The 18,663-nt window shown below is 41.0% G+C and overlaps 1 protein-coding gene across 8 annotated transcripts in view; it reads right to left on the reverse strand.

Moving 5' to 3' along the window:
* The window catches only part of BEND7 (BEN domain containing 7), a 47,406-nt gene that overhangs the window by 15,927 nt on the left and 12,816 nt on the right, over positions 1–18,663 (reverse strand). For all 8 annotated transcript variants that reach the window (XM_066978918.1, XM_048062585.2, XM_066978780.1 and 5 more), the window contains exons 3-6: positions 17,513–17,812; positions 11,216–11,338; positions 8,537–8,802; positions 3,496–3,721 (exon numbers count right to left, since the gene is read on the reverse strand). In XM_066978918.1, coding sequence (XP_066835019.1) covers positions 3,496–3,721; positions 8,537–8,802; positions 11,216–11,338; positions 17,513–17,812 — 915 coding nt within the window. The remainder of the gene's footprint in view (positions 1–3,495; positions 3,722–8,536; positions 8,803–11,215; positions 11,339–17,512; positions 17,813–18,663) is intronic.

Below are 18,663 nucleotides of genomic sequence, written 5' to 3' on the forward strand. Positions count from 1 at the left end.
ACCACACAACTGAGAGGTGTGTGCAAAGTCAACGAGAGCAAAAATAGAAACAATATTATGGCTGTTAGTATTGCTATTGTAGTCTTGGGCTTAGGCCTCAGAGCCAACTGTTCACTAACGACCAGCAAACAAAGAAAGAAAACTGGTCCCAGCTGAAGGAATTTGTCATCCTTGGGAATAAATGTCACACAAATAGGGTGGAGAAGCATGCAACAAAAACTGTCAATTTTAGAATTCTTATACACAGACTTTTGAAGCAGTGCTAGCTGCTAAGCACAAAGGGACCCAAAGTAATCACACCCTCCGAATTCTTTTCATGTTAACAACTTCACAAAGCCATTGCATGAAAGGCATTAACAATGTTTTTCTCTGCAGCCTGGACCGACTCAGGAGGTTTCCCAGAGAAGTCAGTACAGCCCCGTATATTGCCAGTGTCCGATTTGCAACGCTTCACAGGCTCCTCGAAGGTAGAAATGATCTTTCTCTTCTCAATTCATATGATCCCTAATACAATGGGAGCCTGACTGATGCCTTAAGACTCCTACTTCAAACACGGGACAGCACTTTGTGTTTGTGACCGGGGCCTGGGGACAACCTGGGACACCAGGCTGTCCCCAGGCCACCCTCCACACGTGCCCGAGGTGAAATTTTGGCTATTGCTTGCTGCTGGCTGCATGTGTAAAGAGGGTACAGCAGCCTCGGAGAGCAAGAGCGGGAATGGAATAGGAAGGAGGCAGAAGTGGGACCTCACCTCTCTGGTCCACCTGAGCTGTACCTCACCCCGTGCCATAAATCTCCCCAGCAGATCTGATCACAGCTCATTACTTCTGCAGGAACGGACCTTCGTGCAGGGCTGGACTTGTTGTCAGGAACGTAAAGGAAAAAAAACAACCACTTCTGATCTCTCTTCCCCCCCTCCTCTGAGTGCTAAGGGAAAGATTGATGCAGCTCACAAGGGAAATTGATTGCCCAGGAGAAGCACTGCAACTGATTCAACAAGTGCCACTGAATATCCAAAGTCAAAAGGGAGAATTTATTCCTGGCTAATCATCCTGTTACAGAGGTGTTAAATTACCCGTAAGGATGGCAGTTAAAATGTTTTCAGACAAGGAGAGCAATTTTCAAGCAAACAGTCTCTCCTTTAAGTTCTCTGCTCATTTCTGTCATGAATGTAGCCTTTTTTTTCCCCCCACTTTCGTGTCTCTGCCACAGAGAAGGCCTAAAAGTGCCACTAAAGGGTATCTGGTAGAGGAATGTCCTAATGAAATAATGCAAACAACATGATGTTGTTCTCATGGAGATTTCATACTGACTCAGCCATTTCTTGGAATAAATGAAACCACAGTGCTTGATAGCCCAGCTCTTTGAGGGGAAAAACGGTGCCATCGGAGCCAGGCTGAGTAAAGATCCTCAGACGCCCTCAGCACCTTACTCCATCACAGCTTTTAGGACGGGGCTCCCCTATCAGGGATCACGCACTAGCATTTGGGCAATCCTGTACATGCCAATAAAGATCACTGTTCTTACAGTGGTACCTAGTAGTACCAACGCAGACAAAATTTATCTGTTGAAACTCCTTCTTCTTCCCTGCTGGGACCAAGGGAAGAGGTTAAACCAAGCTTCAGGATCTGCGCTGGTAACATGAGCTCAGCTCCTGAGAAACACTGATCTCTGCAGTGGGTGACGACTGCTATTTTAATAGTGCCACTGCATCAACTCAGAAACTTTTTTTTTTTACAACAGTGCTACTCCAAGTAGAGTTTTGTTTTTTTTTCTTTCTTTTTAAAGTAATTTTGAAAACCTATCTCTTCCACTTAACTTATTTATTAAAGCTTTTAGGGAAGAATGAGATACAGATGGAGCGAATTCAACTGCAAATTTTCACAGATTATTGATTTCTAGAAAAATAGGTAGTGTTTATAATTGAACCGTAATTATAGGCAGAACTGCAAGGAAGTCTGCCAGAAACTCTGCAAGATGCATTAGGACTATGACATAACCACTTTATTAAAGCATTGCACAGGTTGAAAGGGACTTCTGGACATCTCCATGTCCATCCTGATGCTTGAAGCACACCCAACTAGATCATGATGCTCTGGACCATGTCCAGTCAAATTCTGGATACCTTCAGGGATGGAGATCCCACAGCCTCTCTGAGCTCCTGTTCCCCTGTTTCACCACCCTCTCGTTGAAAAAGCTTCTTGTGTATTGTTGAAATTTTCCCTGTGTCCAATGCCTCTTGTGCCTCTGAGAAGAGTCGGACTCCATCTTCTCTACACCATCCCGCTAGGTAGTTGTTGACAGCAATGTGGTTTCTCCTGAACATTCTCTTCTCCAGGCTGACTGAACCCATCTCTCTCAGCCTCTTCTCGTTTGCCACTTTGCATACATACTTCACCACTTACCTGTTTCAGTCCTACAATAAGTCTTGGTGGCCAGCCGCTGGCCTCACTCTAGTATGTCAATGTCTTTCTCGCACGGGGAGGGGGCCTGAAACTACACACAGCAGTGGCTGCAAAAGGTTCCCCTGCCTCCTTTTGCTGCCAGTGTGATTACAGAAGTTCTTCTCATTGCCTTTTATCTCCTAGGTTAGCAGTCTGCACTTCAGGACAAGTCAAGGACCCTAAAATAAGCCCTGTTTTGCAACACCGCCTTTTTGTAACTTGGGTATTTTTCTTGCTATATGTAATTTCATAGAGTCATAGAACATCTTGGGTTGGAAAGAACCTTAAAGATCATCTAGTTGCATCCCCACTTCCATGGGCAGGGATGCTACCCGCTAGATCAGGTTGCCCAAAGCCCCATCCAACCTGGTCTTGAACAGCTCCAGGGACGGGGCAGCCACAGCTTCTCTGGGCAAAACAGTATCTTCGAAACAGTAGAATCCAATTCAGAGTCTCTGATGTAATATTAGCTCTTCATATGTTGTGATTACAGTGTTTGAGAGTAGATATTTCCTTTTGGAACCCTGAAAGCAGTGATCGCTAACAAAAATACCCAGCATAAGGTAACACCAACTAAGAAACTTGCTCCCAGTTCGACCACCACAGCTCTTATGAGCATCAAGCTCATCTCTTGGTCCCGGTAAAATCTTCCCCTATCTCACCCCAGTCCAGCCACCAACTATTAAACTATTTACAGAGCAGATGCAGTCAGATGTAGAGAAGGCTCAGAATTTTGACTGAAGATGAACAGTTATGCCGTCATTATGTTTTCAAGATTTCCTTGTGTCGCTGATATCCAGGAAAAAAGAATTCTTAAACAGAACATTGAGATTCCAGCCTTAGAGCCTGACTTCAGAAACTGGGATCACTGGCTTAAACTTAACACAAGCTGTCCCTGTAGAATCTATTTTTAACAAGTGAATGAAAGGGAATAAAAATAAGACTGCATATTTTAATAGACCTAATGCACGTCAGAAATTCTAATCCCTTTAGATTCTCCTTAGCTGCAAATGTGTTCTAATTACACATATGAAAGTAAGCAAAAACATACCTTTTATTGCACCCACAATATTTTGGTCTAGTCCTTTTCGGTTGTCATTGAGCCCTCTTTTCCTTTTGCCATTTGGTAAAGAGTTAGCCAAAGTCTTGTCATCAAAAAATGCACAGACCAGCTTCCTAAAGAGCAGACTTCCTGAGCGAGTATAGTTTGATAATATAGAGTCCAGCTGAGATTTCGGCATGAAGACATCAAAGCCTTCTGCAAGTTGCACTTCTGGCTACCAAAAGAATATGAATGTTTTAATTAAAATAGCATTCAAACACATTATTTTACTTCAATCATGCATCTGGCAAGACTTTACAATCACTTAAATAATCAAACCATGAATTTTCTTCCAGCTATTCAGCACCCCATTCAGTACCTACTTCATTGAAATCAAACCCCATCAGTGAATAAGAACCTTAAAAGGCAAATCAAATAATCACACTTATGTCTAGCCACCGTAAGAGTTAACAATCACTGACATTATTTCAAGGCGTATAGCTAACAAAAAGAAAAGAGATAGCTTTCAATATTGGATAATAATTACAAACCAGAGGATCATCCCGGAGCAATATTCCTATACAAAGCTTTTTGGACGTTTATCTACCCGTTTTATGGACCTGTTTCACTGCCAAATGATGCAGATTAGCATGCTGCGAGGCAGCCAGGCGCTTCCAGGAAGGACAGCGGCAGGGCCAACAGTCCATTCCATGCAGCTTCCCAAGAGGGCTTCTAGTGCAAATACAGCCCGTGCAAAGTAGAGGACGACTTAGAGGTTGTCTCTGTAGCCAGTGCTTGCTGATTAGCTACTTCTCCCTCAGTTTCATATCCCCCAAATGCAGCCTCAGAACAGGATGATGTCATATACATAGATTATTTCAACACAAAACAAAACAAAAGCAAACAAAAAAAAAACCAACAACCCTCTGTGATAAATCACAGATGATTTATGCTACTTCCAGAAAGGGAGACGGAGGGGATGAAGGAGGAAAAATCATGTTGTATTTCACATGACTCATCTCAAGCACACTTTGGGGCCAAAGCAGACAAAGGCCTTTGAGAAGTCCCCTTTCTGAGAGTTTTTTTGCTGCCCCTGTCTGTACAAATCAGAAATTACACGAACAACATTTATAGCATTTTCTTCGATGGCTACCACACAATGCTTACACAAGGTGCCCGTATGGAAAAAACTATATATCTAGAATGAAGATGCATCATGAAAAGACTATATATTTTAAGATATTATCTGGAACTTGGAAAGGGGTTAAAAAAAAAAAGAAATTAAAATCTGTGGTCATGATGTGAGAAAATAACGTAACATTACAGCCTTGTTCCTAACGACTTGCTCTTTTTTTTTCCTTGCATGAAAATACACTCACCAGCGAGGGTGTATTGTCAAAAATGTTTACAGAACAAGAGCAAATGCCAGCCTGCATCAAATCACCTGCAAACTTCTTGAGTCTAGATAGAAGAAATGGCTGCCAATCGCAGAAGGATTTGGCTGTGTAACTCTTTTCCCATGGATTTTTAAAATCAATATCAAGAGAGTTACAGCAAGCAGTTTTTCCAAAGCATACACTATACACAATGTACATTGCGTGATACACACATGAAACTGAAGATCACACACAATGTTTTTGGAAGCCAGGATGAAGATTCTTAAAATTTGCAGATAGTAACGAAAAAGTCTGAAAAACACATAATATTTTCAGCTTGTTCTGGACAAAAAGTTTTTTGTCAGTGTTACTCTATTTGACAATCTTCTGATGTAGGTGGGTTTTATATTTCACTTCTACAGTTTCTGGTGATGAAGATTTTCATGTGTAAATAAATGTGGGCCAAGTTTACTACTTGGGAAAAATTCTACTTCATGTTAATCAAAAACCGGAATGTAGTTGTCATGGTGATGAAGGTATCCTACCCTATTTTTGCTACTTTGGTCTTGGGTCTTACAATAGACAATTTAAGATGACCTCGACGATACAAGCAGGCTAGAACAGACAAGTCTTTCTCACTAATACAGCTGTAAAATACAGTTGAAACCTCACCTCTGCATCACCATAAATGAGTCAATATTACTTTAGTTTTGACTTCTTTATATTAAATATATTAATTTCTATATAAGTGAAAGAATTTGAAGGAAAAATACTGATTTATTCTTGGTTTCCTTTAGTAGCTAATTGTTTTTCAATCCAAGGCAATCAGTATCTAATTGAACTTTACGGTCATTTTGAATGTGATTTCTCAAAAGGAAAAGCATTTGTTAACAGATAGTGATCCGGAAACCGGTGTGTAAACTACTCCTGTACAATGAAAAAAATAAGACCTGAATACCAGTGCTAGAATTAACAGGTAGTGAATTAGAGTTAATCCTAGACATTTCAGTAGGTTGTACTATTTAGATTAGAAATGATTAGATTATAAATGAAATCTTATAACAGTAAAACAAACACAAGAAAATTTATCTATGAGTAACAGATCATTACGTTTAAAAAATGGGTTATCTGATTTGTGGGCCAGATTAAGGGTTGACCTCACCGAGCCAAACACAGACTTTTTCCATCTCCATAAGCAGCAGTATTTCATCTTAGCAAGCCTGAACTAACTGCACTGGTTTGGGTTATGTAGCCCCAGTTTTATATAAATGAAGCTGGGATCTTCATCTGAGATGTCGACAGCAAGCTGAACACGAGCCAGCAGTGTGCCCTGGCAGCCAGGAGGGCCAACAGCACCCTGGGGTGCCTCAGGCACGGCACGGCCAGCTGGGCGAGGGGAGGCATTGTCCTGCTCTGCTCTGCCCTGGGGTGGCCTCACCTCGAGCTCTGTGTGTGGTTTTGGGCGCCACAGTATTAAAAGGACATAAAACTATTAGAAGGTGCCCAAAGGAGGGCTACAAAGATGGTGCAGGGTCTAGAGGGGAGGACGTATGAGGAGCGGCTGAGGGCCCTGGGTTTGTTCAGCCCAGAGCAGAGCAGGCCGAGGGGAGGCCTCATGGCGGCCTGCAGCTCCCTCACGAGGGGAGCGGAGGGGCAGGCGCTGAGCTCTGCTCTCTGGGGACAGCGACAGGACCCGAGGGAACAGCATGGAGCTGGGACAGGGGAGGGTCAGGCTGGGGGTTAGGGAAAGGTTCTGCACCCAGGGGTGGTCGGGCACTGGGACAGGCTGCCCAGGGCAGCGGGCATGGCACTGAGCCTGCCGGAGTTCAAGAAGTGTTTGGACACCGCTCTCAGACACATGGTCTGATTTTTGGGTGGTCCTGTGTGGAGTCAGGAGTTGGAGTCGATGATCTCTGGGGGTCCCTTCCAACTCAGGATGTTCTATGATTCTATGATCTTCTTAAAGTTCAATAAACGTTGGAAAAATAACAGTGGCAGCAGTATTTGTGTATGACCCACAAAGCATGCAATATTGTAAAGAGAACGCTAATTTATGGTGCCGTGTAAAATGTCTTTCAGTTTCTTTAAGCACTCAGACATGCTGGTTGTGAGCACACTAGAGATGCTTGCGACTAAATAGAAAAACATAATACCACCATTCAGTCTGAAAGAAATGACTTTATTTAGCCTTTTCAAAATGTTTAAGGTCACATCTTATTTTCACTGTTAAATATATGTGTTTTCAGAACTCAACTGTTTTCTTTCCAAAGGCAAAACAAAATCAATTTGTTTGTCTTGGGGTTCTGGCTCTGTAAATATATTCAAACAACTGCTGTGGCAAACAGGGGCCAAAGCACGGGAGGGCAGATGAAGATCTGATTTATGAACCACATGCTTTCTGTTCTTTTTTAAGTTCAAATTGGCACCTACAAAGGATTGTGTCCAGCAATGAAACACATTCATAAAGCCAAATTAAATTCCATTGCAAGTACAAAACTGTTTTCAAAACTGTGTTTCAAACTAAAAGAGAGTGCCACAAGCGAAGAAAAATTACAAGCAGAAATCACGTATTGGAGCGAAATTACAAGTCCCTCCCCAAACACATTCCTTCAGACATTATTAAGCATCATACAACAAAACCTTTGAAAAAGCATCAAACTAGTTACTTTATATCACTACACAGACTCTATGGCAAGAGACTGCAATCTAATTAGTGGTGTGGCTTGCATCTATATAACTGAATTATCATGACTACTCTCTTTTATTATTAGTTCCCACTTCCAGAAAGGTAGAACATTATCTGCAGCATTGTTTTCATTTACGCTTATTGATACTGAATTTAATTATGTTTTTCTATCTCACAGTACTTAGGAAATTGGAAACTGCCTTCTCAAAATTAAAAATGTATTAGAGAAATTAATGATCAGTTTACTCATCAGTGAACTGTTCAGACTACATCTGTTTGGTCATTAAACAAAGCCAATCGGCCACCAGATACATGAAATTTCTATCAATGCATACATGTTATGTGAATCACGAAAATATGCTTACTGCAATTTTATATGTGACAAGTACATGTTTTAAAAGCAGCAAATTTGGGCCCCTTTAATCACAGGGACATCATCAACAGTGCCAAGGCCACAGCAGCCACAGCAATGAAGACTAAAGAACCCAATTCAGCAAAGACAGGTATGGACTTTATGGAGGTGAGGAGTCCTCTGAGGTCAGTAGGACCAGCCAGGCATTCAGTGAAGCACATCTAGGCAGGATAAGGGCTGATGTGTGGACTACTTGAATTAATCAACAAATAACAGGGTTGTGAATCTTTATACACAGAGCACTTTCCACAGCTCCTGATCTCATGGTGGCTCTTGGCAACAGGACAGGTAAAGAAAAACAATTTTCCACTGCAAGCTCAGACAACAGGAAGCCTTGAATTCAAGACCAAACTTCATGCTCATGAAAGATGGAAAACAAAAACAAAAAAAAAAAACACCCACAATTTTTAATTAGCACTCTCCATGTCGAACTCCACTGTCTCCATCAAATCTACCCAAGTTTTTCTTGTTTATTCTTGCAAGAAGAGGAAATACATTTCAAGCTGACATGAGTACAGATTCTCCCAAATTAGTGCTTTAAACACATGTGATTCAATGTATTGAAATATAACTTACATCTGATGAAGTAGATTCAAGGATAATTCCAAATCCTGAAACAGGGGTTTCTGAACTTGGGGGGGGTTCAACTGCTTGCAGATTTGATCTTTCAGAGTTTGCTGACAGCTTCTTTTCATTCTCTGCAGTGCTGGTTTTCTTATTCATGGTAATTGGTTCAGCAGTTTTGAGGGGTAGTTTTTTCTTTTTATTTCTCTTTCTTGATATTGTCGACTTTTGCGCACAAATCAGAGGAACAGGAGGCTGCTGTCTGTTTTGAGTTCCAACTGAATGAAAAAAAAGTAATGAATTAAATTTATAGACAAAGAAACATGCATAACCACACAGACACACCATTAAACTACAGGCATACTGAACTCATCTTCTGGATAAATGGTACAGTTTTCAGTGCTGTTTGTGCATGTGGAACAGTTACATTTTATCACCTTTGCATAATTTTCCAATCTGTACAATGGGGATAATGACGCTGAGCTCCACTATGAGGTATTTCCAGACATATTGATGAATAGTTTTAGGAAAATCAGGAATATGTGGCTCTTCCTCCTAGTGTCCACTGGATGGTTAGTGACATAAAGGGCTTAAGCAATGATTAATTTGTATACTCTTGAATGACTGAGAATCTCATTGTCTTTGAGCATCTTTTCTTGATAAAATAACACAAGTGCTAATGCAATTACAGTTATTTTTCTGAATGTAGTCACCAAGTTAATTAGCTCAGCAAGAACATTTCAAGTACTATTATGTCAAGAATGAGTGAAAACACTATTCAATAGTTTAATTTCTAGGAAAAAAAACTAACCCCAAGTTGTATCAGTTTTTTTTGCTCATACAGAAACTGACATTTCATGTGTTACTTTTGAAACCCAAGAGACCGTATTTTATAATTATCGATATTTTGCATTTTCTAGTATCCACTGTCATTTGTACAAATTAAGGCACCAATCCTGAACCCGTATCAACATGAGCCAGTCCTCCGGCAGAACACTATGCAGATACAATGACTTGTATTAATATTTATCAATATCAAGGGGAAAACCAAAAAAAACTACTAAAGTGCTAGACATCTATGTTTCACCACATGCAAATCAAACTCATTCAAGCTACAAGTGAACTACTAAGGGTTCTCGCCTACAAAACTTGGGGAAAAAACAAACCTTGTGATACTGTTTATTAAATTATTTCTGTGGTATTTAATTTCTAGTAAGGACTTACAGTGCTGTAATTTATAGTTTATCATTTAGACAGAAGGGTGTCTGAATACCAAAAGAAGTTATTACACTTTCACTTATATATTCACATTTTACATTTTTTCTTTTAGCAACAAAAATACCAAACTTTTTTTTCTCTGAAAAAACATTTTTTCCATGCATACCAGAAACTATGGACTATTCCCTGGTCTTTTCATCAAGAGATTCACTAATTAACAAAGTTTTTATATTGTAAATACATAATAAATATGAAATACTCCTGCTATTGAGGAGCCAGATCTTCTGGCATAAATACCACAAAAAAAAATTTAATCATGCACATAATTTCAATAAAATCAGCACACGTGAGTAAAGAAATCCCTATCCCAGAAAATATTGTAAAACTGGGCCTTCGTGTACTTCTTCGTACATCGATGACTTTTTAAAAATCGTTTTTATTTGCATCAAGTGGTATTACAAAACCTATCTGATCCTCCCCTTAGCTCACTAAAGCACTATATGCTGGGGATACAAGGAGTTTAGTCAGCCCTTCACTCCACCCATGTTTCAGGGAATTACTCAACGCTCTCTTTTCTTACAGAGTTGTTATCCAGTTACTGTAAGAAAAACCTCCATGGATCCACTCCCTATCGCTCACAATGGATGGGGAATTCGGCTGAAAAACCTCCAATGTCTCCAACTCCTCATTAGGATTAACACCACCCTTTACAAAGCACAGAGGCTGTACGCTTCATGGCAGCCTTCGATCACCTACCTAACTCCCAGCTGCCAGTCTCGTTATCTTGCTGGCTCTGGTGCTCTTCTAGCTCTGCGCTGTTCTATTTCAGCTCGTAACCTAGCAGAAACTTAGCCCCCAGAGTCCTCCCCAGTGAACAGATTTCTGCTAGTTCAGCTAGTAGAAATAGCTTAGTACAGGAAATGGTAGACCAGTCTGAAGAAGGGTGGAGGCCACAACATGCAGCAGCTAGCTCAGTTTAGGCTACCGCGGAGCTGCAACTTGAAAAATCTTTGAATGAAGTGCTATCCAGTAACTTCAGGTTGCCTTCCAAATTTGTTTTTGTTTTGTTTATTTTTCCCTAAGATTAGTGGACTAGGTAATAACAGGCAAAGTAGCATTTGGCACCTCTGAACAAATACACCCAAACCAGGGTTAGTTGTGGCGTATTAACCCACCTACTCATCTCCCACTAGTAGAGTATCTAACCACACTATTATTTTTGTAGTTCAGCTTCAAAAGATTCTTACAAGTTCACGTCCCATGTTACAGAAAAAGTAAAAATTACATTTCCACAGAGCCTGTGAAAATTTGACTTTGAACAATGTGTCAAAACCAACCAACCAACCAGAAATAAACGGTCCGGGTTGCCCAGGTTTTGCTGAATGTCCAGATAGATCTCTGTCTTAAGAGACTATTTTTCCTAACAAGAAGATGCTAGACATGGACACAGACGTATGGGACCAGTCTTTGTACCTGCTTGAATCTGCATCAATTTCCTCATGGTCTTGAGCTCTTGAAGAATAGCCTGTAGAGTTGACTGGCAATTGCACGTACAGCAGCTTGGTCCAATTGATGAATTCACCATTGGGATTTCTCCTGAAAGAGAGAGGAACGAAATACGTCAGAGGCGATATAACCCCTACAAACCCACACAAACAAAAAATACCAGCAGGAATCTGAAACTATTATCACTATGCCTGATCGCGAAATTAGATCCAAAGCAAGAGAGCAAATAATTTTCAGCGTGGTCCCTTTTAAGAGGAAGAGGATGCTAAGTTTTATCCAATTACTAGGATGCGCAATTATATACAGTAAAGGATGCAATGTTACATGGGCTGGAGAAGACTGCTCAGAGCGTGAATACAATGCACTCCTCACAGCAGGGCTCTCTATTGTTAGGCTGGTTCATCTTGAATAACAATAGCACCAAACCTCATTATAAACATACTCACTTTATCACACACAAAAAAGCCCATCTCCTAGAGCAGTCTTACAAAGAATGAAGACAGGCTGCGTAATAAAGGTTTATACTGCACATTAAATGAGGGCCTAAGAATTTTTTAAACTGCTTGAATGTTACATGTGATTCTTTACCACACGAAGAATTGAGAATGAAAATAAAATCCTCTATTCAGAGAATGTGACACGCACACACAAAAAAACCCAAACCCAAACAAAATGGAAAAAAGAATAGAAAAAAATCACCAGCAAGAAAAGCTTTCAGATTTGCTCCTCTGTTTGCTAGCGTGGAATTGTTTTCTATGGCATGTTTTCCAGCACTCTGACCTATGAGATGGGTTTTCCATAGTTTCTCCTTGAAGATGAATATAGTAGTTCAACAGATTACCCTTTTCTAGTAATTCTTACTACTGTTTAACTGTATTCACACACTTTTCAAATGCTGTTATTACTGCCTTGCCTTCCGAGAGTTTTGCACCGTAGGTCTTGAATTAGGCTGTAACAGTTCAGAGTTTTCCAGCTTTACCTGAACAGTTACATCCTGTGCTTTAGTTTAAAATAACCGCATCCCTGGCTTTAATATTGCCAATAAAAAATTCAAAATTCAACAAAACACCTAGCAGTGTCTGCTTGCAACCGAGGCCAGATGGAACGCACCTCCCTTCGTCTCAGAATGTGCTCAGCGTCATTTAAATTGATGGCTGTTTTACTGCTCATCAAAGCATGCAAGAGGAGGGATGATCATTTTATGAAGATATATACAAATGGATCTAACAAAAATCATCTCACTTGGTGTCACATATGGTGGACTTCAGAGAGCGTGTTTCCCTTTTTCTTCCATATCCTGACAGTTATCAGGTGCCCTTTTATCATTACTTCGCTAAAGCGAACATAAGCAACTCATTTAATCTTCACTCATAAATCCTTCCATTTTTCATTATTACTTTTGCTTTCCTCTGAAGCCAAACTGGTTTATTAATACCTCTCTAGGTTTGGTTTGCATTCTTTTCATCAGGGCTCCACTGATGTCAGACCCACGCACATCCTCTGGCTTCAATCCTCATTTTCAACGGCTGAAAATCTGGCCACTGCTAGACCGATCCCACCCTTTCTTAGTTCTTCCAACGTGCCCCTTGTTCCTCAGAACTCCCTTCCCAGGTACTTATTCCTTGTCCCATTCGCTCTGTCAGACCTTATGTGTCATCTATCAGACTTAAGAAAGCTGGTGCTTTTTTCTCCCAGAGCTGAGTTACTTCCAAAGCTAAACCGATGTGTCACTTAAAGGTTGCTCGTGTCTTCTGGGTACCACTCTCCTCTTTTCCTCACATATTTTGATTGTCCCCACTACTGAAAATTCAGTAATCCACGGACAACAAATCCACGGACAACAACTGTTCACACTGCATTAGGACAAATGGAGCATTTTAAGAATCTCTGAGAATCTAATAAACGTGAATGTAATAGTTCCACTGGCTTTTCTTCTTCAAGGTTACAGCTGTAACTATAACAACTTCTAAGAGTAAAAAGCAATCTGGAAAACAGGCTGAGAGCCTCATATTAAAACAAAACCAGATTACTGACTCAGCACAACCCTGCCTAGTTTGAAATCATCCCTCCTTTGTACCCTGTCTATTCACACTGAAAGCTCCTTGGGGCATGGATAGGATTTTATGTTTTCAATGGTCCATAACATGTTTAGCCCATTGTAACAAGTACATAGGGAAAACAAATGTTATCTTTGGCTTTGCAGATTACTCAGAATCCCTGAACTTGGCTCCACCAACATCCTTTCACCTATTTGTTAATGTAGCCTTTTAAAGCAGATGTGAGCTTCACGACTACTTTCAAATTTAACAGCACCAGCATAACTCTGTACTTTTCAGTAAGACAAGCAGGTACTGCAGAAAGGGAGTATCTGTTTCCCAGAAAATCGGGAGATTTTTATTAATAAGAGAAATACATAGTAAGGAAATCCTCGTCATCCCTTCCTGCAGGCTTCTCCGGTGCTCTCTCTCTTCTCTGCTGAGACTAGCAAGTTCCTTAGGATAAGTAAGTTCCTTGGGATAAGGCCCATCCTCCCTCCTCATCAAAATCCCGTACTTTAGCAGGCCTCTGGAAATAATATCTGAAAAGACTACAGTGGGAGACAGGGCTGGTGGCTTTTGTTGTCTTCTTAACAAAGACTCTACATCGTGCTGAATTACAAGTAAAAATTGGACAAAGCAAATTCGATCAGTAAATACCTGTCCGTCTTCCCTGTTGCAATATAATACATCCCTAATGAAAGCGTGCAGGCACTCAGTCTCCTGATGGAAAACCAAAGGGTCTATTTTCCCATTGAGGCATGGGGGATTTACATTATAATCCCCATTAGCATTGATAGAAATTACCCATGTAAATCTACCATAGGTACTGGAAATGGGAAAGAGAGACCACCAATATTTCAAATCAAAGCAGGGTTCTACTGACTCCATACATATTCATGAGGGTTTTTTATTTTATTTCTATCCTCACTCTTCTGATCAGTTACTGTTTTGTAAGAAACATCTTAGAGAGTGTTCTCAGTCATTGTTCCAAGCACTATCTTTATCATTTTTAGAGGACAAAAGCAACCCTTTTCAACTTGTTATAAATCAATTTTTAATTTTAAAAAGAGAACAGACTTTTTATTTTTATGAAGGAGTCTTTAAAGAGCCATCTCCCCTCTCTTTTTGGAAGCTAGCCAGCATGTGAATTTGATACTAGCTTGTATGATTGAGAGAAGACACAAATACATTACACAAACACACTGCTTCCCCTGTGTGCGCTGCGAGTAGCCCAGGACAGCGGTCCTTGCAGCTGGATCTGCTGAGAGTAAATTCAATCGGGGTAAAATTACTGCACAAGTTTGTATTTGAAAAAAAACAACATGCAAGTGAAATCCATTGCAAACAATCTTGGTGTAAACAAACAAAAAAAAGAAATCCAGCTGCTGCATCGCTACTGGATTTCTTACAGAGCTCCAGAAATGAGACTCAAATATTTTAGCCAGACGCTGAGTTTGTTGATTCTAGTTGGATAGGCATGCTTACCACTGCTTATGGCCCCAAGAGGGGGCCACTAAAATCAAAAATCCACTAAAATCAGTGGGTCACAGATGTCTACCTGACACCCTGACTTGTAGAACTGCCTCCTGAAGTCCAGCTTGGAAAAAATCACTTTGCTTTTCAAGTATGTTGTTCTTCTTCCCTCTGCTGCAGCAATTTCTAGTCTCTCCTTGTTACTCCTTATCTCTCTTTGTCTATCTTTGGCAATACATTTTTTTCCCCACACCTGCCTTCTACACACCAGCATCTGTTAAACATCCATTCCAGCCTTCCTTTGAACAACCTTTAGCTTGCAAGTCGATAACCATACTAGTTAGATGGATTCAGATGTCCATTACTTTCAAATCTGAGTAATCCAGGCAGCCTACAATGTGTATCTGCCAGACCCTGGCTTCCCATACAGCATCTAATGGTTGAACCTGATGATATTAGAGGTCTTTTCCAACCTAAATGACTGTATGGTTTGATCTATCCAGTGGACAGAAGCAGTTTCTGGACTCAAACCACCAGCTATATGTGCCTGGACATCTCCCCAGTCATGACCTAAGCCTAAGAGCCCTAAATAATCGTCTTATTTCCTATCTGAGCAGCTTTGTTCATGAATTTAAACACTGTGGTAAGTAAATCCCAAGAAGTAGCATCTCCCTCGATGTACTGCTCAGCGTTACTAGAACCAGCTTTAAAGGACTTTGTCCATCCTTTAAATAACATGTAAAATACTGAACTAGATACTTGGGTTCCCAATGCAAGGGACTGGGGGGAATTAGGGACTTCAGCATAGCTGCCCCAAAGAGCTGTGTGCTAGCTGAGAAGAAGCTTCAGAGCTTGCCTGCAGCCCAGAAATGCCTCAGCAGCTCTCTTTTTGCAGAGACAGGGCACCAGAGCCCCAGCAGTGGGACTGCCCAGCAGGATCCTGAACACCCTGCTGCGGGCAGACACCCATCACCTTGCCCTCAGAGAACTGGGCAGGTTGCTTTGCGAAGGTGACCAGAGGAGAGGGCCCACACCCAGCTTTATGTAATAGCCTAGAGATCGCATTCCTTTCTGCAGCAGAGCAGCTGCAAAGGGAGGGGTGGAAGGTGCCTCCACCCAGGCTCCCTTGGTGCACTTCCCCGAGAGATGGGGAGATTTGGGCATCCGTCCTACCGAGCTGGGGAGCTCATCTCAGCCCAAGCTGACCGTCTCAGAGACCGTGCTAACCTGTACGACATCACAAATCAGAGAAAAAAAAATCTTTCCTCCTGCAAAAAGCTAAAAAGCTGACATTTTCTTGCAGACGGGGCCAAATCCTGTCGACATGGTTTAGCTCACCTGCTGAATCAGACCCCTAAGGGGATATAGGTGCTGCTCCACCTACTTGCTGGATCCAGGAACCAGGCACCTAAGCTGTGCAGGCTCGGGCGCTCCTGTGCGTGCTGAGAACTGCCCCTGCAGGTGCCCAGGGACTCTCAAGCCAAAGAGGGAGATGCGTAATGAAATTCAGGTCCTGCCACACTTAGAGGGCTGCTACGGTGGGATTTTGAGAGTGCAGTTTTAGACTTGAATGCAAAATCCAAACAAGTGTCTGCTTTCCCCTCTCCTTTAGATCTGCTAAGTTACTAAAAAAAAAAAAACCACCACTGTTTAGTAAGCATTATAAAGCAAACCAACCTAGCATGACTTACTGCAACATCTTTCTCCACGTCACCCAGCACATCCATGTGAATCATTATCTACAGAGACCCAGTCGATCCTGTGAATTCTAAGACCACGTGCCTTTTAGTGTGGGGATATTACTTCCTAAAGGACAGTACTGAGAATAATAACAATACTTTTTTTTTTTTGTATGTTAGAAGCAATGAGAACGTGTGCCTTTAGATAAGGACTCACAACAGATGCCCCTCTATGGGAAGCATGAATACCTTCAGAACCAACTGGAAATTGAAAATTGATAGTGTTTTCAGATTCAATCTGACAATTTTTTTTTTTATTTTCTACATGTTCGAACCTGAATATGAAAACTTTTTTAAGCGTAGGACTTGTATCAGGAGCAAAACCTTAATTTCCTTTCCTTTTCTTAAGGAAGTCCTTCAAGAATTTGGTAGTAAAACCTTCTTTTTCTGGGAGTGAAAACTAAGAGAAATGCATTTAAAAGGCACAACCCATCTCCTTTTCTCTGTCAGATCAAAACAGACCACAGTACATGCTGTTCGTAGGTAGACTCCATCCTCTCTCTTCTCCATTGGTCCTAATCAGAATAAAACCCTAGGGCTCCAGTGGGATTTCGTACCTGAAGTTCAGTGGCCAGTTATAAGCCTGATTCCATCACCTTATGAAAGCCAGTAGAATCCTGCTCCGCAAGTGGTGTCACAACTGTACTACATTACTCACTGCAAAGAGGGGTGGTACCAGTTGACATTTAATTAGCTATGAATTTAATAACAATGGCAAAAGCTGTTTTAATAAGTACTGGAAAGGAATTAAGCCTATATAACAGAATTGAGTAATTCTCGTCCTATCACCAGGAATCCATTTTAAAAGCTAAGACAGATGGTAGCAGAATGCACTGTGCCCACTTTCGCACCTTTTCAAAGTGATAACTATGTGCTCATTTCGTAGACTCTGAACTATAACTGATTTCAGTGCAGCGGTACAATAAATCATCAGAACAAAGGCAGATATTCAGTACAGCACAAGGAAAAAAAAGAAAAAACGGACTGTTTTCAGTATCTAATGCAGATCATACCATTGGATGTCACGGCTCGCGTTTGATTTTGGAACGTTTTGGATCGGGTTCCGTATTGCCCTGAAAAATGGCTGGCTTGGGGTGACAATTCATTCCACGCTCCGCTCTGGGAAGGATGAAGGCTCGCTTGGGACTCTGCGGGGGGATTCAGGCGCTGGGCCCAGGCTAAGTCTAAATCCTGGGGCTCCTCCTTCAGTTTTTCTCCTTCTTTGCCAACTCGCTGATAGATTCTTCCAGTGCTGTCATTCAGTAATCTTCTCATCCCTGTAATTTGTTTTTTAATTTCCCGGCTTTCATCTCCTAATGAAAACAGAGCCACAGTTATCACTGTAAATTAGCAAAAACGGTAATGGGTTGAGATTAGTGATTTTAGATGCCAATAAGAGTTCCTAGCTGTTGGAGTACACAAATAAATAAATAAAAGAGAGAAAGCAAAGACACGGATGAGCAGTAGTTGGTGCACACTAGGCTATGCTTTAACACAGTTGAAGCTGAGGTCTCACATGGTTAAAAGACCTGCTGAACTTGGCTTTCCTGATGCCCTTTCCAAGGCTTTGATGAGCAAGATTATTTCTCTCCAGAAGGAAATAATAATAGCTAGAGCAGTTTCAAATAATCTATCCTTTTAAGAGACTGATCCTATTCAGGCATTGACATCAGCGGATATTTTCCGAGTATAGCCTAAGGAAGCAGACCTTTGTAGAGCAGTTTGCTGTACGCTTAAGGACAGATTTTACAAAGGAAATAAAAAAAAATCAACACAAAAACCACCACACCACACCCTAACATAGAGTAACACTGCACCTATTGATTTTAATAAACAGGATCAGTTCCTCACTCCACAGAATTTAATAATGCTGGATTACCCAGGAATAAATTAAAAAGCAGCTAATACGTGTCTAACCGTACGTAGCCTAACTGCTGGGTGTCTTAAAGCGTAGATTAGGAAAACAAAATGAAAATACACACAAGAAAAATGTGACTGTTTCAAATAAATCCAGGACATTTAAATAATAACAATTACATACTTTAATACTCCTGGCACCGTTTAAGTATTAATTTTATGTACGAAACTGCTGATTGCACACTGAATATATATGTTTTGGGCAGATAGTAGCTATTTTGCTCGTTAAAGCATACATTACATTTCG

The sequence above is a fragment of the Anser cygnoides genome, chromosome 1 (genome assembly GCF_040182565.1).
Source record: "Anser cygnoides isolate HZ-2024a breed goose chromosome 1, Taihu_goose_T2T_genome, whole genome shotgun sequence".
NCBI lineage: Eukaryota > Metazoa > Chordata > Aves > Anseriformes > Anatidae > Anser > Anser cygnoides.